The sequence below is a fragment of the Hemiscyllium ocellatum genome, chromosome 45 (assembly GCF_020745735.1).
Source record: "Hemiscyllium ocellatum isolate sHemOce1 chromosome 45, sHemOce1.pat.X.cur, whole genome shotgun sequence".
NCBI lineage: Eukaryota > Metazoa > Chordata > Chondrichthyes > Orectolobiformes > Hemiscylliidae > Hemiscyllium > Hemiscyllium ocellatum.
Genome location: NC_083445.1, coordinates 25,798,791 through 25,823,920, shown reverse-complemented (window position 1 = coordinate 25,823,920; position 25,130 = coordinate 25,798,791). Strand labels below are relative to the sequence as shown.

Sequence of the window (25,130 nt, the reverse complement as noted above, 5' to 3'; positions counted from 1 at the left end):
GGGGGTTGAGCTGAGTGACACTGGGGGACACTGATTCTGGACAAAATAGGGATGTTCTGTAAACATTGGACCAGAAGAAACATCCAGGTATAAGTCCACCAAAGACCAAAAAGCAGTACAGTAAAGTAATGGCCTTGTGGTATTATCACTAAACTATATATTCAAAACTCAGCTAATGTTCTGGGAACACAGTTTTAAATTCCACCATAGCCGATGGCTGAATTTGAATTAAACACTGAGGGTGGCATGGTGGCTCAGTGGTTAGCACTGCTACCTCAAATCATCAAAGACTGGGCGACTGTGTTGTGTTTTTTTTAAATTCTCCCTGACCTGCGTGGGTTTCCTTCAGGTGCTCCAGTTTCCTCCCACAATCCAAAGATGTGCAGGTTAGGTGGATTGGCCATGCTAAAATTGCCCATAGTATTCAGGGATGTGGGGGTTAGATTCATTCGTCAGGGATAAATGTAGAGTAGTAGGAGAATGGGTCTGGGTGAGTTACTGTTTAGAAGGTTGGTGTGAACTTGTGGGGCTGAATGTTTCCACACTGTAGGGATTTTATGAAATAGCACAGGAATAGATCTTTCGCACCACCCCCACCCCCACCAAAGGCTTAGTGAGATGTGTTGCCTTTCTAAACTAAAAAACTTTTGCCTCTATGTAGTCTGTATCCCTCTGTTTCCTGCTTATTCATGTGTCTGTCTTAATGCTTGTTAAAAGTTGCTGTTATGTCTGCTTCTACCACCTCCCCTGGCAGCATGTTCCAGGCACTTATCCCTCTCTGGGAATGGAGGGCTTGAGATGGGGCGGCACAGTGGTTAGCACTGCTGCCTTACAACACCAGGGTCCCAGGTTCGATTGCAGTCTTGGGCAACTGTCTGTGTGGAGTTTGCATGTTCTCCCCATGTCTGCGAGGGTTTCCTCTGGGTGCTCCAGTTTCCTCCCACAGTCTAAAGATGTTAAATTGCCCACAGTGTCAGGTGCATTAGTCAGAGGGAAATGGGTCTGGGTGGGTTGCTCGTCGGTGTGGACTGGTTGGGCCAAAGGGCTTGTTCCCACGCTGTAGGGACTCTAATATAAAAATAGACTGGAAAAGCTGTGATTTTTAAAATGGAGGATAAGAGGTTGAGGGTTATAAAATCATGAGGGACATGATAGGGTGAATGACAAGTGTCATTTGCCTAGAGTGGGGGGAATTCAAAATTAGGGAGCATATTTTTAAGGTGAGAGGAGAAAGATTTGAAAAACATGACAGACAACTTTTTTTACACAGAGAATAGTTCATGTGTGGAATGAACTGCCAGAGGAAGTGGTAGATTCAGGTATGGTTACAATGTTTATAAGACACTTGGCTAAGTTCCTGAATAGGAAAGGTTTGGAGGGATATGGGCCAAGCAGAGGCAGGTGAGACTGGTTTAGTTGGGAACATGGTCAGCCTGGAGTGACCGGACCAAAGAGTCTGCTTCCCTGCTGTATGACTATATACGCTATGAATAGAATATACAAAGGGTTCTTACCTTCTCCTCAGAACTGTTAATGACAACAAGATCAGCATCTATGAATTTACAGAATCTTTGCGCATCTTCCCAATTTGCTAAATGACGGGAAAAGTAGTAAAGTTTTTGCTTGGACTGGCTCCAACCCTCGATGCATTGGAAATGACTCAGAGCTGTGAAGATATTGAAAGAAATTGAAAGACACCAGCTAGAGTACACCAGCATCTCACACATCTCCTTCACCGAGCTTCTGCACATCTGGGACACAGTCTGTGGCATTTCTTTTACAGAAGTAATCTATAGCACTAAGAATTATATTGTACTCACTTACAACTATTTATGTTGTCAATTCATCTAATTGACTGTGTATGATCCATGTAGATTTAATACAATTACTGGGTTTTTTTTGACATTTTTATGCATGTTTTCAATGTGAAAATGGTGGCATATGGTAAAATCACTGAACTACTAAACCAGAGGTTCAGGTTGATGTTTGAAGACTGTTATTGAGTGGCTGCAGGACATTCTGAAGGGGCAGGGAGAATTGTCTCAGTACCAGTGAGACAGGTAAAGGAGATAGGATGAGATCCTGCAAATGAAATATGGAGAGCTGGGAAATTAATTAAAAAGCATAACCTCAAAACACCAAGCAAACGTGTCTCCCAGTGCCTTATTTTAATGAGGTCAAGAATGGAGAATGTGTGGCTGGAGGGGTAGTGTAAGGAGAGAGGAGTTTATATTCCTAAGGCATTGGGACCGGTCCTGGGCAGGATGTGTCCTGTTCAAGCTGGACCTTAGCAGCAGCAAGATCAGTATTCTCGAAAGCAAATGTGCTAGTCCAGTGGGGGAGGACTAACTGAGAGTAGCAGGGGAATGGGAACCTGAGGGGAGAGACAAGAGTGAGGGAAAGCAATATGGAAAGCGAAGATAGAAGAGTAGAAAGAAGAGTGAAAGACATAGAAAACAGGGGCTAGTAGCAACTAGGGCCATGGTTATAAAAAAAGTATAAATATGTCAAAAAAAAACAAGTCTAAAGGTACAGTGTCTGACAAAAATCAACTTTCACCTAATGGGTATCTAGGGAAAGGATAGGTCCATTTAAAGACAAAGGAGGGAATCAATGCATGACGTTAGGCCACTGTTGGAGCATTGCGTGCAATTCTGGTCTCCTTCCTATCGGAAAGATGTTGTGAAACTTGAAAGGATTCAGAAAAGATTTACAAGGATGTTGCTAAGGTTGGAGGATTTGAGCTCTAGGGAGAGGCTGAACAGGCTGGGCTGTTTTCCCTGGACCGTCGAAGGCTGAGGGGTGACCTTATGGAAGTTTACAAAATTATGAGGGGCATGGATAGGATAAATAAACAAAGTCTTTTCCTTGGGGTCAGGGGGTCCAGAACTGGAGGGCATAGGTTTAGGGTGAGAACGGAAAATATATAAAAATGACCCAAGGGGCAATGTTTTCACACAGAGGGTGGTACGTGTAGGGAATGAGCTGCCAGAGGAAGTGGTAGAGGCTGGTACAATTGCAACATTTAAGAGGCATTTGGATGGGTATATGAATAGGAAGGGTTTGGAGGGATATGGGCCGGGTGCTGGCAGGTGGGACTAGATTGGGTTGGGATATCTGGTTGACATGGACGGGTTGGACCGAAGGGTCTGTTTCCATGCTGCACATCTCTATGACTCTATGACTCTATAGACCAAAGGAAATGGATGAGGTCTTGAATGAAGACTTTGCATCAGTATTCATAGATGATGATAAGGATTATGGAGGGGTCTGTTGATATGAAAGAGAAGGTGGTTTTGGGTGGCTTGAAAAAGCCTTGAGGTAGATATGTTCTCAGGGCATGGAGGAGTCTATTCCAGGATATGGAAGGAGGCAAGGGAGGAGATTGCTGGGGCCTTTGCAGAGGTCCTTGTATCCTCTTTAGCCACAATACTGGAGAATAATCAATGTTACTCTTTTGTCCAAGAAGGGCAATTGGGAAAATCCTGGAAATTATAGGGCAGTAAGCCACCAATGGTAGAGTATTGGGAAACCTCTTAGGGATAGGATTTAGTCATGTTTGGAGAAGAATGGATTTATTAGGAATAGTCAGCATGGCTTTATGGAGGGGAACTTTTGTCTCATAAGTCAGATCTTTTCAGGTCGTGATGAAGATGATTGATGACGGTAAAGCAGTTGATGTTGTCTACTTGGACTTTACTGAATCATTTAGCAATATCTCTCATGGTAGGCTTTTCTACTATAAACCGACTGACTCCCACAGCTACCTGGACTACACCTCCTCCCACCCTGCCCCCTGTAAAAACTCCATCCCATATTCCCAATTCCTTCGTCTCCGCCGCATCTGCTCCCAGGAGGACCAGTTCCAACACCGCACAGCCCAGATGGCCTCCTTCTTCAAGGACCGCAGATTCCCCCCAAACATGATCGACGATGCCCTCCACCGCATCTCCTCCACTTCCCGCTCCTCCGCCCTTGAGCCCCGCCCCTCCAAACGCCACCAAGACAGAACCACACTGGTTCTCACCTACCACCCCACCAACCTCCGTATACAGCGTATCATCCGCCGTCATTTCCGCCACCTCCAAACGGACCCCACCACCAGGGATATATTTCCCTCCCCTCCCCTATCAGCGTTCCGCAAAGACCACTCCCTTCGTGACTCCCTCGTCAGGTCCACACCCCCCACCAACCCAACCTCCACTCCCGGCACCTTCCCCTGCAACCGCAGGAAATGTAAAACTTGCGCCCACACCTCCTCCCTCACTTCCCTCCAAGGCCCCAAGGGATCCTTCCATATCCGCCACAAGTTCACCTGTACCTCCACACACATCATCTATTGCATCCGCTGCACCCGATGTGGCCTCCTCTACATTGGGGAGACGGGCCGCTTACTTGCGGAACGCTTCAGAGAACACCTCAGGGACGCCCGGACCAATCAACCCAACCACCCCGTGGCTCAACACTTTAACTCTCCTTCCCACTCCACCGAGGACATGCAGGTCCTTGGACTCTTCCACCGGCAAAACATAACAACACGACGGTTGGAGGAAGAGCGCCTCATCTTCCACCTGGGAACCCTCCAACCACAAGGGATGAACTCGGATTTCTCCAGTTTCCTCATTTCCCCTCCCCCCACCTTGTCTCAGTCGGTTCCCTCAACTCAGCACCGCCCTCCTAACCTGCAATCTTCTTCCTAACCTCTCCGCTCCCACCCCACTACGGCCTATCACCCTCACCTTGACCTCCTTCCACCTATCACATCTCCATCGCCCCTCCCCCAAGTCCCTCCTCCCTACCTTTTATCTTAGCCTGCCTGGCACCCTCTTCTCATTCCTGATGAAGGGCTTATGCCCGAAACGTCGAATTTCCTATTCCTTGGATGCTGCCTGACCTGCTGTGCTTTAACCAGCAACACATTTTCAACTAGTCCAGAAGATCAAACTACACAGGATCTATAGTGAGTTGGCCTGGCCGTAGAAGACAGAGGGTACTTATGGAGGGGTGTTTTTCTGACTTGAGGTCTGTGGCCAATGATGTTATGTAAGGTTCAATGCTAGGATCTCTGTTGTTTGTAATATACAGCTAAATAATTTCAATGAAAATATAGATGGTCTGCTTATTAAGTTTGTAGCTGACATGAAAATTGGTCGAGTTGTGGATTGAGGAAGGACATCAAAGGATGAAGCGGGATATGGATCAATTGGAAAGTTGGGCAGAAAAATGCCAGATGGGAATTAATCTCAACAGTTGTAAGATGTTCCATTTTGGGTGATGCAACAGAAGAGGAAAGTATACAGGAAATTGCTGGTACCTTGGGAGTATTGATATACAAGAGGAATTTGTGATTAAGTCCATGGCTCTCTGAAAGTGGCAACACAAGTGGATAAGATGATAAAGAAGGTGTACAGCATACTTAATTTCCTCATTCAGGGCATTAAGTATAAAAGTTGACAAATCATATTGCAAAAGTATAAGACTTTGATGAGGCCACATGTGGAGTATTGTGAGCAGTTCTAGTTACTCCACTATAGGAAGAGTGTGGAGGCTTTGGAGAGGGTACAGAAGAAGTTTACCTGTATAATACTTGGATTGGAGTGTATCAGCTATAATGGAGAAACTGGACAAAAGTGGATTGTTTTTGCTCAAAGTATTGCAGGCTGAGGGCCGAACTGATAGAAGTGAAGAGGAACAGATTAAAGGTTAAAGGAGGTGCGTGAGGACAGTTTGTTACACAGAGAGTAGAAGGTGCCAGGAATGCGTTGCTAGGGGTGGTGATAGAAACAGGTAAAATATCAAAGTTTAAGAGGCATTTAGGCAGACACATGAACAGACAGGGAATAGAGAGATACAGACCATGTGCAAGCAGATGGGATTAGTCGAGAATAACATTGTGGTTGGCACAGACATGCTGGTTGAAGGGTCTGCATATATGCTGCACTGTTCTTTATTCTGTCTTACATTTAGCTGAGGAGAGTGAGAGTGGATTTGTAAAAGAATCACTGTCTTTGAGAAATCAATTTATTGATAAAGTAACTGAAAACATTGATGAAGGAAGCTGAGTAAATATTGTTTCAAAAACAATCTGAATTTGAAAGCTGGTTTATATACTTTATACAATTGATATGGAGTAAAGCTTTTCAAACTTGCCGTTGAGAATGACGATATTTGATTGCAACAGGGCATTTGGAATTGGCAGACAAAGGGCAGATTGGATTAACCGAGAATATGAAGTGATGAACTCTGGAGGGAGTAAGAGAGAGAGCCAAAGATCAGAGAAGTTAAGGTTTTTCTTCTTGGAGAAAGAAAGATAAGGGGAGATTTGATAGAGATGTGAAAGATTATGATGTTTCAACAGATTTTCAATATATTTGGGCAGAGAAATAGCAGATGGAGTTAACATGGACAATGCAAGGTGATGCATTTTGGGATGTGTGAATTACACAATGAATAGCACAGGAAATTATCTAGGATCTTGATGAATTCGGACAATAGGCTGAGGAGAGATAGGTGGGGTTGAATTTGAATAAATGATAAGTGCTTCATTTTGTTAAGATACACAGGGTAGGATTTATGCAATTGATGGTAGGGTCCTGGGTAATGTTATCGAACAGAGACACTTTGGGGTTCACTTAGATAGTTCTTTGAAAGTTGTGTCACAGGTAGACAGGGTAGTTAAGAAAGTGAGTGTGTATTGCTCAGACCATGCAATAAAGGATTTGGAATATCTAGTTGCGAATTACAGGATGTTAGTGAGGCCACTTTTGGAGAACCGTGTACAGTTCTGGTCACTGTGCTATAAGAAGGAAATTATTAAATTGGAGAAGGTTCACAAAGAATTTACAAACATGTTGCTGCAACTGGAGAGTTTCAGTTCTAAGAAGAAGCAGGATGGGCTGGGGTTTTCTTTACTGGAGCATAGGAGGTTGAGGGGTTTATAGAATTTTATTAAATCATCAGGGCATAGATAAGATGAATAGCAAAGGTCTTTTCCCTGGGTTAAGGGAGTTCAAAGCTAGCTGGCATATTTTTTGGGTCAGAGAGAAAGAGTTAAAAGGGAACCGATGCGACCTTTATACACAGAGGATGATTCATATGTGTAATGAACTGCCAGAGGAACTGAGAAATGAAGGTACAGATCTAACAGTTAAAAGACATTTGGACATGAATGACAGAGGTTCGGGAGCTCTGGGCCAAGCACAGTAAAATGGGATGAGTTTAGTTTGGAAAACTTCATTGACATGGACAAATTCAACTGATGGATCTGTTTCTGCACTTTATTACTCTCCGATTCTTAAAAGAATGATGGCTCCAGAATGTCCCTGTTGATAGTAATGAGCTTGGGACCTTAAATGGACCGGCCATTTAAACACGGCATACTGTTGGGAAAATATCTCAATGTAATGTATTGTATGTTGCAGCTTTCCAAGTTTATACACTGAGTCTGTTCTAACTTGCCTTAAGCAATATTACAGTACGTCACCAGTTTATGTCCCTGGTTAATTAGGGACATTAAATGTCCCATCTAAATCACGTCAAACTACATATTCCTCTAACTCAAAACATTGTTAGGAAACGTGAGTACCTCAATCACAAATGCTTTCCAACCATTCACTGACTTTGACTTTCAATTATGTCTCCGTCCCAGCACTTTGCAGTGGGAGTTCCTCATGGGAGCTGCCAAACTCTATTCACCATCAATCCCCTCATCAAATCAACCAGGCATAAACATATCCCATTGTTGCCATATCTGGGGGCCAATGTCTTAGAATTCCCAATGGAACCATCAAGGGTGCCAGAATTTCATAGTTTCAGGAGAAGCTGCACCGTTACCAGCCCAGGATGATTACGATTTGGGTAATAACAGTCTTACCTCCCTCTGCCATTACTGAGGGAGGTAAGAGTTTTAAACTCTCTGATGGATATTAAACTTACTCTCCTTCAGCTGTGAAATTTCCATCTTCAGTTGAGTTAATGAATTTCTTGTTGCCTCAGATGTACCTGGAAATGAAATTGGAATAACCCATGAGTCATATGTCACTGTTTCTCCAAGAGATCATTGTGTTTCGATTTACTTTGATAATAATGTGATCAGAAGTATCACTGTGTCAAGCTTGACATAAAAATTCCAAAAATCTCTTGTTTTTGACAAGTATTGAATGAATTTCCTGTCCCCTCAGATGTAGCTAGAAATCACAAAAAAGAACAATTCTTAAATTCACATGGTACTGTTCTCCAACAGATCATTATCACCAGATTTATTTTGATAATACAGCAGTATTTCTGATTATATTAGCACTTGAAATAAAAGTCCCATAAATGTCCTGTTCCAGACAGGTATGAAGTATGAAAAGGGGAAAAGAGAGAAAGACACTCACTTTATGCAAATCTTTTCTGAACTGAAAGCAGAAATTTACAAGCACCCACCAATCAAACGTTTTCCTCAACCCATCCTACATATCCGAGCTCATTGTATGCCAGTAAGTGTACACTGAAAAGAAGCTCTAAAACTGGGAGAGGGTTCACTCATGCTCTTCCCCTGCTGAGATAGCAGATTCTAATTAATATTCATTCACTTGGCCAGGAATTATTTGAATTCTCATGTTCAGTGCAAGACTTTGACCCAAAGGGAAAACAAAATGCATCAGATAATAAAATGAAAGAAATTTTAGTTCGAGAGTCAGTTGAAATACATTGCAGTCTGAAAACAGCAGGGACATTTTTACAGATGGCAGATTTCTATTGGCAAGATATTTTCAAATTCTGAAATTACGACAGTTCCACCTGATCTCATTCTCTCTGGGTAATGAGTGAAGCCTGTGGGTTATTTATCAGTCAGATAGTTAAACACATACATATATTTATCTATATGTCATCCTCATCCCATATCTATTTTTAGATTACTTACAGTGTGGAAACAGGCCCTTCGGCCCAACAAGTCCACAACGACCCGCCGAAGCGCAACCCACCCATACCCCTACATTTACCCCTTACCTAACACTACGGGCAATTTAGCATGGCCAATTCACCTGACCTGCACATCTTTGGATTGTGGGAGGAAACCGGAGCACCCGGAGGAAACCCACGCAGACACGGGGAGAACGTGCAAACTCCACACAGTCAGTCGCCTGAGTCGGGAATAGAACCCGGGTCTCAGGCACTGTGAGGCAGCAGTGCTAACCACTGTGCCACCGTGCCGCCCACTATTTGTGATAGCACTGGCAGGAATGACTGTAGTACAGGCCTGGTAGCAATCGATTCCTATCTCCAAATTGACGATACCTTCTCGGGAACTGCTATTTCACTGAGTGGAATGAATAATGTACAGCTCTCTCAGATCAAAATGGGGCATCCATGGATGTGTGTTGTGGACGATCAGCTGCAGGAATTGTCTATCCCACCACAGTCTGTAACTTCATGGCCTGGCATTTCCCTCTCTTCCAAAACCATAGAAGGACAAAGGGAGCAAATACATGGGAACTTCACCATCTGCGAGACCCCCTCCAATCCATACACTGTTGTAACTTGGAATCTGAACAATGTCACTGTGTCAAAGTCCAGGAGCCCCCTCTCTGACAGCATTGTGTACGTCCCTCCAACTCAAGCACTGCAGTTTTTCCAGAAGTTAGCTCCATCGCTATTTTGTCCAGAACAATTTGGGATGAGTAATGAATGCTGGTCTGACAAGCAAAGCTCATATTCCTTGAATAAATAAAAAGAATAACTACGGATTGTTCAGTGTGGAGTGTGGATGAGTAAATCTGGAATAGCGGAGCTGGAAATGACATGTCAAGTGAATTAAGCTACAACAGAAGGCAATTGGAAATTCTTTACTCCTCCATGTATTGCTCAGTCATTGCTGGAGTTTTGGTTTTGGAAGACTCAGTTTATGGCAGTCTTGGATCCAACTGAGGCTGCAAAGCTGAGCTCAAGGTGAGAGAGGGAGACTGGCTTTGATGTTGAGGAACCATTTGACAGATTCTGATCATAAAATCATTACAAACAAGCAGGCCCTCAAGCTTATTCTGCCTCTTCAACAAGTTCATGGGTGATCCGGGTGTGGCCATAAGGCTAATTCCGAATGACCTAGGCGGAAGTGGGTACTGCAGATGCTGGAGATTAGAGTCAAGATTAGAGTGGTGCTGGAAAAGCTCAGCAGGTCAGGCAGCATCTGAGGAGCAGGAAAATCAACGTTTCTGGCAAAAGCCCTTCATCGGGAATGAGACTCATGAGCTCAGATTCTGCCTGACCTGCAGTGCTTTTCCAGCACCACTCTAATCCCTACTTCCTAATGACCCTCTGTAACCTTTGACCTCTCTCCAGATCAATAATCTGTCAAACTGAGCCTGAAATGCATATAATGACTGAACCACTATTTCTCATTCAGCAAGAAAATTCCAAAGAGTAATGATTTCCTGAGGCAAGAACTTCTTTCTCAGCTCCAATGAGATACTTTATTTTAAAACTGTGCCTCAAAGGTCTCCTTTCTCCCACAAGGAAAATCAATCCCTGAGTGGCCACCCTGTAAAGTCTTCTTAGAATCTTTTGGATTCAATAAGATCGCCTCGTATTCATTTAAATTCCCGGGAAGATAGGTATAACTTGCTGCACTATTCCTCTTATGACATCCCAGGTATCAGCTGAGTTAACCTTCTCTCAAATGAATTGATAAGGGGGATCAAAGGTTATGGGGCCAGGTGAGAATGTGGGCTTAAGGCTGTATTCAAATCAGCTGTGATCTTCTCCAATCGTGCATCAGGCTTCAGGGCCCAATCAGCATCCTGCCGACCCTGTTTCTTCTAATGTTAACTGCTGTTTTCGGAGAGACTTGGTAAAGTTGTTCATGTGAATATGAGAATAAGTGACATGGAATATGAGGTACGTCTTTTTTCCCTGGCTGATTCCAGGGATAGAGGGGCTGGCGTATGAAGAGGGATTGACTGGGTTAGGATTGTTTTCACTGGAATTCAGACGAGTCAGAGGGGATTTCATGGAGATTTATAAAATTCTAACAGGACTAGACAGGGTAGATGCAGGGAGGATGTTCCTGACGATGTGTGTGTCCAGAACCAGGGGTAACAGTCTGAGGATTTGGGGTGGACCATTTAGAACGGAGATGAGGAGATATTTCTTCACCCCAAGAGTGGGGAGCCTGTGGAATTCATCACAGGAAGGAGTTGATGCCAAAACATTGAATGTATTTAAGAGGTGGCGAGATATAGCACTGGGAGTGAATGGAATCAGAGGTGTTGGTGAGAAAACAGGATAAGGCTGTTGGACGATAAGCAATAGTTGTGATGAACAGTGAGGCAGGCTTGATGGGCTGAATGGCCTCCTCCTGCTCCTACCTTTCATGTTTCTATGTTGCTATGTTCTCAAAACTGCTTCCAATGCAGCTAATTCTGCCCTAAACTGAGCAGTACATTTTATAGTGAGGCTGGTGGGTAATGCCTTGTACAGTTATAGCAAGAATTCCCTATTTATGTGCTCCATTCTACAGTAATAAAGCAACATTTCATTTGCCTTCCTTGTTATTTGCTGTCGCTGTGCGTTAAACTTTGTGATCATGTACCAGGACACCCAAATCGCTCTGTACCTGTATAATAAAACAAGGAACGGTGGGTGTTGGAATTCCAAAACACAAACAAAAAAAACTGCAGAAACTGGCAGTACCAGCGGAGGAAGAAATAGAGTACCTCTGTAGGAGACAGAAAAGATTATAACTATAGTAGCAGTTAGTTTAACTTTTGTTACTGGGAAATGTTAGAGTGTATTAGAAATGATGTAATAGTAGAGAACTTAGAAATACATAATATAATTAATGGGGAGGCATGGTGGCATAAAGAGGAAAGCATACCTTACAAATTTATTAGAATTCTTTGAGGAGGTAACACACAGGCACAATAAAGGGGAGTCAGTGTATGTAACATATTTAGATTCCAAAACACATCTGGTATGATATTGCACATTAAGATCCTTAAAAAGAAACCATGGTTCAGGTACATTATTCTTTGAAAGTTGCATCACAAATGATACAGGATGGTTAACCGTACGTATAGCACGCTTGCCTTCATTGCTCAGACTGTTGGGTACAGGGGTTGGGATGTCAGACTGAACATTGCTGTGCAGGACATTGGAGTACTGTGGACTGTTCTGGTTACCCCACTAAAGGAAGGATATTATTAATTTGGGCAGAGTTCAGAAAATATTTACAAGGATGTTGCTAGGACTAGAGGATTTCAGTTATAAGGAGAGGCTGGATAGGCTGGGGCATTTTTCCAATGGAGCCTGGGGGGTTAAGAGGTGACCTTACAGAAGTTTATAAAATCATGGGAGGTAGCAAACAACTTTTCCTTGGAGTGGACAGTTAATAACTAAGGGTCATATTTTTAAAGTAAAAGAAAGATTAAAAAGGGGCCTGAGGGGCAATCTTTTTTCACACAGAGGGTGGTTCATGTGTGTAATGAGCTGCCAGAGGAAGTGGTGGTTGCAGGTACGGTAACAAGATTTAAAAAGAATTGGGCAGGTCCATGATTATGAAAGGCTAACAGGGATATGAGCCAAATGCAGTCAAGTGAAGCTAGTTTAGTTTGGGAAACTTGGCTGGCATGGGCAAGTGGAATGAAGCGTGTATTTCTGTGCTGAATGACTCCATCTTGCTTTGACGCTAGGTAAGTATATTCCCATGTATGGAGAATTGGCTAATTAACATAAAGGCAGTGAGTTGGGATAAAGATCCCAGCAAAGGCCCCTATGGAACTTCACTACTTACAGCTTGTCAAGTCAAAAATGAGCCATTTATCCTCCTACACTCTTCGTGACCAAACTTCAATCCATGATGATATGCTACCCGTTCACCATGAGATATTATCTCCTTATTTACTACACAAGATGACTGGAGGCTGTGTACTAGGTTTTAAGGGAGGTGGTGTTGTTATTGTAACACTACTAGAAGGCTTATGCCCGAAACGTCGATTTTCCTGCTCCTTTGATGCTGCCTGACCTGCTGCGCTTTTCCAGCAACACATTTTTGAGTAATCTCGAATGTCAGGTTAATGATGGGGATCATGGATTCAGATCCCACTAAGGCAAGCGATGACATTTGATTTTAATTAATATCTGTAATTAAAGAAATAACCTCAATAGCAACCATGTGACACTGTTAATTGCTGTACTCATCTGGTTCATTGTTGTGCTTTAGGGAAATAAATCTGCAATCCTTACCTGGTCTGGCAATACCAGCCCACAGCAATGTGGTTGATCTTAACTGCCTTCTGTGCAGTGAGGCATGGATAAAAAATACTGGCCCAGCCAGTGATACCCATATTCAGTAAACAAGTAAAAACAAAACTCCTACTACACAATGGAGCAAACTTTTCATTCCAACATCCTTCATCCAAATGGGACCATCCTCTGCTCAGTTATAGAGTTCAAATAGAGTTCCAAAAGACCTGAACGTGGTCCAACGATGATTGCTAGAAAATGACTAAAACATCTGAAAAACAAGACAACTGTTAGAATACAAGAGAAAGATCTGTCAGACTGAGATTTCACACTCACCATTATCTTTCAACTGGGTAAAATCCATTCTGAAATCAGTATGTGATGCCTTCATTTCACTGAACAGCTGTGAAACTGCAATAAAAAGTAGGATTTACCATTTATTCATAAAGGATAAAGTGAGGACTGCAGATGCTGGAGATCAGAGCTGAAAATGTGTTGCTGGAAAAGCGCAGCAGGTCAGGCAGCATCCAAGGAGCAGGAGAATCGACGATTCTGGCATGAGTCCTTCTTCAGGAATCATTCCTGAAGAAGGGCTCATGCCCGAAACGTCGATTCTCCTGCTCTTTGGATGCATTCCTGAAGAAGGGCTCTTGCCCGAAACGTCGATTTTCCTGCTCCTTTGATGCTGCCTGACCTGCTGCGCTTTTCCAGCAACACATTTTTGAGTAATCGCGAATGTCAGGTTAATGATGGGGATCATGGATTCAGATCCCACTAAGGCAAGCGATGACATTTGATTTTAATTAATATCTGTAATTAAAGAAATAACCTCAATAGCAACCATGTGACACTGTTAATTGCTGTACTCATCTGGTTCATTGTTGTGCTTTAGGGAAATAAATCTGCAATCCTTACCTGGTCTGGCAATACCAGCCCACAGCAATGTGGTTGATCTTAACTGCCTTCTGTGCATGAGGCATGGATAAAAAATACTGGCCCAGCCAGTGATACCCATATTCAGTAAACAAGTAAAAACAAAACTCCTACTACACAATGGAGCAAACTTTTCATTCCAACATCCTTCATCCAAATGGGACCATCCTCTGCTCAGTTATAGAGTTCAAATAGAGTTCCAAAAGACCTGAACGTGGTCCAACGATGATTGCTAGAAAATGACTAAAACATCTGAAAAACAAGACAACTGTTAGAATACAAGAGAAAAATCTGTCAGACTGAGATTTCACACTCACCATTATCTTTCAACTGGGTAAAATCCATTCTGAAATCAGTATGTGATGCCTTCATTTCACTGAACAGCTGTGAAACTGCAATAAAAAGTAGGATTTACCATTTATTCATAAAGGATAAAGTGAGGACTGCAGATGCTGGAGATCAGAGCTGAAAATGTGTTGCTGGAAAAGCGCAGCAGGTCAGGCAGCATCCAAGGAGCAGGAGAATCGACATTTCTGGCATGAGCCCTTCTTCAGGAATCATTCCTGAAGAAGGGCTCATGCCCGAAACGTCGATTCTCCTGCTCTTTGGATGCATTCCTGAAGAAGGGCTCTTGCCTGAAACGTCGATTCTTCTGCTCTTTGGATGCTGCCTGACCTGCTGCGCTTTTCCACCAACACATTTTCAGCATTTATTCATAAAGGCTGGGTTTGCTTGAAGTATCACTCATGGAGAAAAGCCTTTTTTGAGGCTAACACTTGGTGTTCCTAAATTAAACACAAATCCACTCTCCTGTCTAGCCTGGCTAGGATTGTTGAAATCTTCCTCTCCCATTCACATTACATACCAATGAGAGAAAGTTCAGTCACGGTATCACAGGGAACACAGCTGTGTCAAGGTCCACTTGTGTTCCTTGGGTCATTGTGTTGGAACATAAGAACACACAATCCCACAGTGAGTGAAGACTTGAAATAAAGGGAACTCGTACACAAAGAAGCTGGATATAAAAGACATCCAGCAGACTCAGACAGGTCCATTATTATGAGTAGGAATAAACCACAGGGAATATTTTGAGGAAGTAAGAAAACAAGGGAACATCAGTGAATCTGATTGATCTGAATTCCAGAAAATATTTAATCAGGTTAGAGCTAATATTAAAGCTCAAGGAATTGATGATAAATTATTGACCTGGTTAAGAAGTTGGTTGAGTAGAATCGGGGCAATGGACATGTGCTGAAGTTGGGTGCAAATGACCCACAACGAACTGTTCTTAAGTCTCAAATATTCAACATATTACTTAATGATCCGACGGAGAGGCTTTTATTAGGCAAGCCAGCTACAAAGGTTGGTGATACAGACAGGAGCGGGATATCACAAGGATATATTGATATTGAGTGGGTAAAACTCTGGCTGGTGGATTTGATGCAGGTCAGTTGAAAAGCAATCATTTTGAACCAACATGTGAAACATTCTCCCATTTTAAAAAATCCTATGTAGTGTTTAGGAATTTTTATTCCCCAAAAAAGATCGAAAATGAACTTTCAGATGAGGGTGGGAGCAGTTATTCTGACGTCATCAGCAGGTGTCCCATGTTCATCGGCCACAAGGATTCAAACTATTGACACAGAGTGAAATGTCAGCCCCCAAGATAGAGTTCAGAGATTGAGGACAATCTTCATCACATGGCAATGCTTGTCAGGTTGTTGCCTCCTCCGAGTGAAAACATATCATTGGCATCTAGATAGAGAAATTGAAGGTCTAATCACATATATTTGTCTTCACACACACACACACACACACACACACACACAGACAAACATAGACAGAGTCAAATCATGGAGGGGTCACTGGAATACCAGTTCAGAAAGCCGTTGTTTACAGGATGTGTTGTGGTGACCCTTAAGATTCTTGTGCTGGTCATGAAACTGTTTCTTAGTCATCCTTCACCAGATACTTCCATTGGTTTACAAGAGGGACAGGTTGGCAGGTTCACACATCAATTAAAAGTCACAGCTTATAGGATTACAGCTGCTTCCTGCAGAAAGCAGAGAGAGCTCCTAGTCGAGGGAGACTTGGTAATTTCTCTGTAACGTGTTCCCAAATTCAAGCATTGATGATCAACGATTTGGAGATACCAGTGTTGGACTGGGGTGTACAACGTTAAAAATCACACAACACCAGGTTATAGTCCAATAGCTTTAATTGGAAGCACTAGCGTTTGGAGCGACGCTCCTTCATCAGGTGTCCTGCACAACCACCTGATGAAAGAGCATTGCTCCAAAAGCTAGTGCTTCCAATTAAACCTGTTGGACTATAACCTGGTGTTGTGGGATTTGTAACTTTGATGATCAATGACATGGAGCTGTGTTGTCATCAATGATGATGGTGATCAAGGAGACATGGAAATTGGACTTCCCTTATAGCTCATTTGCCTCACTCATTGCCTTCCCATCCACTTCTCTGTCACTAATCTACTGCAATGTAATGTTTGTTTGTTATCTGTTTATGCATTTAACTTTATTTCTTATTTTCTAACTTATTCTGTGAAACACTGCAAGGTCATGTATGATTTTTTTTCTTTATTTCTTTATTTTTGTCCAAGATTTGAACCTAGGTACTTTGTACCTAAGATGGTGCCATGAGGGGCAACATTGTAAACTTTTCACTGTACTCCTGTACTTGAATACAAGTGACAATAAACCTAATTCTAATTGTGTCACTAGCCCACATGCTCTCTCATCTCCCAATATCTAACTTGACCCTACACTGATAAATGTGGGAAGGTCCTCTCATATTCCAAAATCTAAATGACCTCATCTAATAGTCAATGTTGCAAGGTTTAGGGTGACAGTTGCCTGTAAAGCAGTTGATCATTCATAGGAACTTTCAGATTGTTTATTAAGTTTATTAAGGAGGAGCAGATTAAAGGTGAAATATTTGTTAATCAGACTAAAATAATATACAACCCATGACCATCGAGGATGGATTACAGATCCCAGAGCATGGACAGACTGTTGGAATGGAAATGTGTTGATCTCATTGAGGATGTGGAGGCAGCATTCCACACTCTAGCCTTGTTATCCAGTGAAAGCATTTGGAGAAGGTTGACTGAGGAGCAGCTTCCTGACCAGCACAAGAATCATAAGAATCATCACAATAGATCCTGTGAACAAAGCCAACTTGCCTATTTTCCCAATGATACCTCCAACCACAGCCCTGACTAAGTGTGTGCATGAAGGGAGCAAATAAGGGATTACTGCCACACAGCCTTCCTTTTCCTTAACTATCCCAATCCCATCCTATATCCATTGACCAGACAGTCAGGAGCCAATACGTTCCATAGATTCAAATATCACAAAACTTACACAGTACGATTGAAGTGCCGAGAATCACCATTGACAACAGGCTGGAGAGAACTAGAAAAATGGAGATGACCAAAGGTGACCATTTTCTTCGGACAGGATCTGCTGATCGGACACCATGTTCTGTCAAATGGAAGGGAAAGTCATCACTGAAACAATTAGAGGAACCCACCTTGTGAACATGACTCCAAACATTTCTTGTTTGGTGCTGAAGAATAGGTACAGATACCAACATTATTGACAATGCTCGAATTTTTGAAATATACCATGATTAGACGCGTCAAATGTGCATTTCTTCAGTTGAAGAACATTCAATTAAAAAGCAGTTTAAGGATCTAAATTGGATAGGAAATTGAAATGAACCAAGTTACTTGAAGGGTAAACCAGATGGTTTTTTTCCTGCCGCACAACAATAGATTCATGATCATCAGTAATTCCAGATTTTGTTTTCTTGAATTCAAATTCCAACATCTGCTGTGGTGACATTTGAGCCCATCTCCCCAGAACATTATTTGAGTTTCTGGATTAACATCCCAGCAGTATTACCGCTGGGACATCACCTATCTGAATCTTCACTTCAAGATCTTCTTCACACATTTTGCTATCATGTAAAGGGATGGTCATGGCTGAGGATGGAGAGGGATAGATGAGGGTGGTCCTTAATTAATTATTCATATTCAAATTCAATGGTTCTTCTGAGTTCTGACAAACTTTCTTTCTTGAGAAATGATCCTTTGATTTTATTAATTGAGCTGAAGATTAATAATGGAAGAATCATACAGTATAGAAGAGGCTATTTGACCTATCGGGTCTGTAAGGTCTGAAGTATATGACTATTTACACTAGACCCACTTTGCTGCAGTAGGCCCACAGCCGTGAATGTTATGGCCCTTCAAGTGCTTTTTGAAGATTGTGATGTTTCCTACCTAACTTATACTCCCAGACAGTGCATTCCAGATGGCTACCACTTCCTGGATGGAAAGTCTTTCCCTCAAATCCCCTCTAAATCTTTCACTTTAGAATTATGCCCCTTGACTAAAGGGAACAGCTGTTTTTTTAATTTATTCTATCTATGCCTCGCGTAATCTTATATACCTCTATCAGGACCTCCACAAACCTTCTCTGCTTCAAAGAAAATAATCTGTGCTTATCCAAACTCTTTTGGCAGCTGCAATATTCCATCCCAGGCAACATCCTGGTGAACCTCCTCTGCAATCTCTCCAGTGCAATCACATCCTTCCTATAGTGCGGTGACCAGAACTGCACATAGTACTCCAGCTATGGCTAAACTAAAGTTCCATATAGATGCAGGCATGAGCTGCCTGTTCTTACAACCTGTTCCATGACTGATCAAGTCAAGCATCCCATGTGCCTTTTTAATGACCCTGCTGACCTATTCTGCCACCTTCAGGGATCTGTGGACAAGCACCCTAAGATTCTTCTATACCTCTGAGCTTCAGAGTTTTCTGAATACCATCTTTTCTTTTTCTTCTTCCAAAGTACATAATTTCAGATTTCTAGGGGTTTAATTCCATTTGCCACTGATCTGCCATCTGCCCAATTGTTTATATCCTTCTGCAACCCAACACCTCCCTCCTCACTGATAACTACCCAGATAACCTTTGTGTCATACACAAACTTATTTATCATCACACCCCCAGCCATTCTGATCTACTTCATTTGTGAAGATGACAAACAACTTAGAACCCAGCCCTGATTCCTGCAGTACGCCACTGCTCACTGGACTCCATTCACACAAACAGTCTTCTACCACCATCCTCTTGAGGACAAGGGCAGTTGGAGTGGGATTCTTAATAAGCCAGCAGCAGTGACTGGCCTGGCAGCAGAACAAGGGACTCCTGGTTGTGGTCACTGTAGGTCAGACCTGGGGACCGCCCAGTTATCAGTGAGGTCGTAGCAGCTCCTGGTTGGGATAGTCCCTGAGCTAGGGGCTCCCGGTTATCAGTGACAAGGAGGGAGCAGCTCCTGGTTAGGGTAGGCCCTGAGCTGGGGACTCCCGGTTATCGGTGAGGAGGTGGCAGAACCAGAGCAAGTTGCAGGGCGAGTGTGGGTTTAGCTGGAGTCCCAGGATTGGCAGTGTTGGCGAGGTGGGCCCAGTGATGGTGCCTAAAGAGTGTTCAGACCTACATTTGTGGGTCTGGCATAGACAGTGGTGAGGTGGTGGAGGATGGTTGGTGATGCAGATGTCCTTTGTGAGCCAACTCAGGGCTCAGGGCTCATGGTTGAGGTAGTGCAATGAGGATACTGAGTCTTTCAGTCATAGCTTGTTATTCTTAAACTATTCAAAATGGTGCTGGTTTGTGGTGTCAGACTTCTCCTTTCACTGTATTTTACAATATTATTCACTGTAAAATGCAAGTAATGGTAGACCATTCAATTCAATTCTATCGCTAATCTCTAAGCCAATTTCGTGATTGTCCTGCACAAAAGTTTGCACTTTTGCTTCGACAGTTGATATGTAGCAGTGGGTCAAAGATTTTTTTAATCGGAGCAAGTGTCCTATTTGGTTTTATTCACTTGGTGGTCACAGATTTTCAGCAGCTGTCTTTTATTTTTATTACACCCCAAAGGTTTGACACTGCTCCACATAAGACCATAAGACCAAAGACATAGGAGTGGAAGTAAGGCCATTCGGCCCATCGAGTCAACTCTGCCATTGCTGATGGGCATTTCAACTCCACTTACCAGCATTCTCCCCCTTGCCCTTAATTCCTCGTGATATACCCAGCGTCTGTTCTCTTCTCAGTGGGAGAGACGGGCCAGTTTGTCCAGTTGGTGCTCATTAAATCAGGAGGAGGTCAGGAACGGGTTAATCTCCCCATAAACTGCCAGTGTACAGGAGGACTTAAATAACATCGAAACAGCATGTCTGACCTTAATCTCTCGACCACTAGCAGCTTCTTTTCACTGGGTCTAAGCCCTAAACTCTGTAATTGTCTTCCTAAACTTCTGTGCCTCTGCCTTCCATGTTTTAAGACATATTCCTTAAGGTCTAAACTTCAGTGAAAATGTTGCAATCATTTAATGGTTATACCAAGTAAGAAGGCATTATGCTTGTTCCATCTTTCTGAATGTGCAGTTCTGCTAATCCCAATCATTTACCATTTCTCAGCAGCTCTGCATGTTTATTGTTATCTGTAGCGATGGTCCATTATGAGGTTTGGTGTCAAATTTTGTTTGACAATCTCCTTGAAGCAACTTGAGAGACTATATTATTGAAAGGTTCTATATTCCTGCAAGTTATTCCTGAATATCCATTCAGACGTGATTTGAACTCTGCTAACGTAAATGGGATAGCCAGATGCATGTGCAATCATCATTTTGTGCTGTTTTTATGTAGGATCAAAAATATCTGATGCCCTGTCATACTGTGTTGCTGCTATACTATACTGAGAAGAAGCTTATTAATTTCCATTTATTTTATATCTCAACATATTTGAAGGACAGTTATGTTTCAACGAATCAAAACTACCATCCAATGACTGATTCCATTGAAAGATTAGATTAGATTAGATTAGAATACTTACAGTGTGGAAACAGGCCCTTCGGCCCAACAAGTCCACACCGACACATTGAAGCACAACCCACCCATACCCCTACATTTAACCCTTTACCTAACACTACGGGTAATTAAGCAAGGCCAATTCCCCTGAACTGCACATCTTTGGACTGTGGGAGGAAACCGGAGCACACGGAGGAAACCCACGCAGACACGGAGGAGAATGTGCAAACTCCACACAGTCAGTCGCCTGAGGCGGGAATTGAACCTGGGTCTCTGGCGCTGTGCGAAAGATCACCACATTCTGGTGGCCTAATGCTGTCCATCATTCGGCAAGACGAGATACAGTGGGTTTGGAACATGGGTTGATAACACTATTTATGGTATATATTCTAAATTCTGTCAGAATGTTCTGTTTGCAATACAGAATTCCTTTACCCAGAAATTACCTTGACCACGTCTGACTCCAGTAAAAAGACACTTATCCTCTCAGGATCTTGGTATTAAAATGTGAGCAGTTATGACTATGCAATGGAAAGGCTGATTATTCTGTTCCTTTTCACTTTATGTGGACAGTAGTTTTTGGCGACAATTAATGCAATCCTAACTTGAGAGATCTTGTATTGGGTACTTGAAGCATCAACTTATTTGGCTAGTAAGCTGAAATAACTGGAAGTGTGACTGATGTAGGAAAATTGCAAAAGCTTCAAATTGTGACAAAGTTTTTCATGAGCAGCATGAAATTTGCATAACAGGATTTGCTTACAGATGGAGTTTTAAGTCCAGAAAATGCGGTTGGATGATAAGTTTCAGTTTGAATGTTGATCCTAAAAATAAAACTTCAAGAGTATAAACTTAGCATTAATGTTGTGGGTGGATAAAGGAAAACTAGTAGTTGTTGTTTAGCTCTGTTTTTGAAAATCATTTGATAAGGTGCTGCATCACAGTGTTGTTAAGCATGGATCGAAGATCTATTATCAAAGAAGAATCACAGTCAAGATAAATGGGTCATGTTTGACAAATCAAATATAGTGGGGTGCTGCAGGGATCAATGTTATCATCTAATATGGTCTGGTCTGAAGGCCTACATTGGTCAGAGTATTGAGTAGAAGAATTGGAATGTCAAGTTGCAGCTGTACAGGACATTGATGAGGCATCTTCTGGAAAGCTGCATGCAATTCAGGTCACCCTACTCTAGGAAGGATGTTGTTAAACTTGAGAGGTGCAGAAAAGATTTACATGGATATTGCCAGAATGGAGGGTTTGAGGTGTAGAGTGAGGCTGAATCAGCTGGGGCTATTGTGGGGTAACTTTATGGAGGTTTATAAAATCATGAGGTACATGGATAGGGTAAACAGACAAGATCTTTTTCCCAGGGTGGGTGAGACCAAAACTAGACGGCATAGGTTTAGAGTAGGAGGGGAAAGGTTTAAGATGCTCCTCCCTTTTTCACCTAGGGGGTGGTGAATGTATAGAACATAGAACATTATAGTGCAGTACAGTCCCTCGATATTGCGCTGACCTATGAAACCAGTCTGAAGCCCAGCTAACCGACACTATCAATTATCATCCATATATTTATCCATTGACCATTTAAGTGCCCTTAAAGTTGGTGAGTCTACTACAGTTGCAGGCAGTGCATCCCATGTCCCTACTGCTCTCAGAGTAAATCAACTACCTCTGACATCTGTCCTATATCTATCACCCCTCAGTTTAAAGCAATGTGCTACCCATCACCATCCGAGGGAAAAGGCTCTCACTGCTCACCCTATCTGATCCTCTGATCATCTTGTATGTCTCAATTAAGTCACCTTTCAACCTTCTTCTCTCTAACGAAAACAGCCTCAAAGTCCCTCAAGCCAGACTCTCAAACTAATAACACATCAGCCCCTTGACTTTATATATTCCAAGATGGTGGCAGGCGAGGCTCCTGCTTGCCTGCTTCATTGGCTTCTTTTCTTCTTCTTTCCATTTCTTTCTTTTTTTCTCTCTACTTACCTCCGCTACTTGGATGGCATTAGTGGTAGAGTATTCATTTAGCAAGGGACTCCTGGCCTCGAGGAAACACAATGTGGATGGACTCGAACGACTTACAACCTCAAGGACACCCAGTGCGGATTTCCAGACCTGGCGAATCCCAGCACAGATTCCCCGTCGTGATGAGGCTCAGTACACACTCCCAGTCTTGATGAATCCTAGCACAGACTCCCAGTCTTGATGAATCCCAGCAGAGATTCCTGGTCGTGATGAAGCTCAGTACACACTCCTGGTCTTGATAAATCCTAGCACACACTCCCAGTCTTGATGAATCCCAGCACAGACTCCAAGTCTTGATGAATCCCAGCACAGACTCCCGGTCTTTATGAATCCCAGTATGGACTCCTGGTCTTGATGAATCCTAGCACAGACTCCCGGTCTTGATGAATCCCAGTATGGACTCCTGGTCTTGATGAATCCCAGCACAGACTCCTGGTCTTGATGAATCCCAGCACAGACTCCCGGTTTTGATGAATCCCAGCACAGACTCCCAGTCTTGATGAATCCCAGCACAGACTCCCGGTCTTGATGAATCCCAGTACGGACTCCTGGTCTTGATGAATCCCAGCACAGAATCCCAGTCTTGATAAATCCCAAGACAGACTTCCGGTTTTGCCGAATCCCAGCACAGACTCCCAGGCTTGATAAATCCCAAGACAGACTCCAGGTCTTGATGAATCCCAGCAGAGACTCCCAGTCTTGATAAATCCCAGCACAGACTCACGGTCTTGATAAATCCCAGCACAGACTCCTGGTCTTGATGAATCCCAGCAGACTCCCAGTCTTAATGAATCTGAGCACAGACTCCTGGTCATGATGAATCCCAACACAGACTCCCGGTCTTGATGAATCCCAGCACAGAGTCCCAGTCTTGATGAATCCCAGCACAGACTCCCGGTCTTGATGAATCCCAGCACAGACTCCAGATCTTGATGAATCCCAGCACAGACTCCAGGTCTTGATGAATCCCAGCACAGATTCCCAGTCTTGATGAATCCCAGCACAGACTCCTGGTCTTGATAGAGCCCTCCTGGCATTGAAGTAGAGAAAAGCCAGACTCACCTTACTATCTCTGACACCATGTGGCTGAATTCCCTCTGTTATGCTTCCTTTTCTAAGTTACACTTTGTCACTATTGAACTAACTCACTGTGTCTTCTGCCTCACTGAACTAGTTTAATCTCCGTCCAACAAGCGAACAAACCTTCCCACAAGGATATAAACATTGAAACATCGAAAAACAGCTGCAGGATTTCGGCCCCACTGTTCAATACACTGATGGCTGATAGTTAGTCCCATTCTGGTTCAGGTACTGATCATTCCTCTTGTACAATTCCCACCTTTCCCAGAAATGGTCCCAATGGTCTGGCAATCTAAAAATCTCCCTCCTGCACCAACTCTTGAACCATGCAAGAGCTTTATTCTTCCATTCCTGTTGCTGGGAAAAATCCTGAGATTATAATCTCTGAGGTCCTTCTTAAACTATACCCAGCTCCCTGAACTCAATGTAAGAACTCATCACTTGATCTAGTTATATCTGTAGCACCAATACATAAAACAACTAAGCTCTCATTAATCCACAAAGTCAGATCGGCCTGTACAATAATGACCAAGAGTTCTACCTGATTTCATGCTCTTCGCTTTGCCATGAACTCTCCTCGGTTGGTTGCAATAAACTTCATCAATATTTTGATAATGATCTTTCAACTCCATGTTCTGAGCTGGATGAAGCTGCTTTGGGAGCTGTGAGTTCACTTACAGCACTTCTCTGGCTGCACTTCCTGTCCCTTTCCTGCTCACAAAGGCCAGCCTGCACATGAGATCCAACGGTCTCTTCAAGGCAGTTGCCACTTCTGTTTTTCAATGCTGACATGAATTTTGTAAGCACTCTCTCCACTTTATTGACACTGCTGAGAATTTGCTTTCGCTTCTTGCTGACAATAATGTCTTTAATAACCATTTCCCAAAGTTCTATTTTTCTGTGGTGTCATTTGTATACTGTCTATATTTGAATCTCCAGATCTTTCTGTTGATCAA

At 42.9% G+C, this 25,130-nt stretch overlaps 1 protein-coding gene across 1 annotated transcript in view; it reads right to left on the bottom strand.

Annotated features, from left to right (window-relative positions):
* Positions 1-24,854, bottom strand: part of LOC132835996 (CD209 antigen-like protein C) — a 33,476-nt gene extending 8,622 nt beyond the window's left edge. Inside the window, exons 1-6 of the mRNA XM_060855175.1 lie at positions 24,716-24,854; positions 17,541-17,660; positions 14,475-14,549; positions 13,561-13,635; positions 7,936-8,001; positions 1,515-1,666 (exon numbers count right to left, since the gene is read on the bottom strand). Coding sequence (XP_060711158.1) covers positions 1,515-1,666; positions 7,936-8,001; positions 13,561-13,635; positions 14,475-14,549; positions 17,541-17,660; positions 24,716-24,806 — 579 coding nt within the window. The 5' untranslated portion in view covers positions 24,807-24,854. The remainder of the gene's footprint in view (positions 1-1,514; positions 1,667-7,935; positions 8,002-13,560; positions 13,636-14,474; positions 14,550-17,540; positions 17,661-24,715) is intronic.
* Positions 24,855-25,130: the final 276 nt, after the last annotated feature.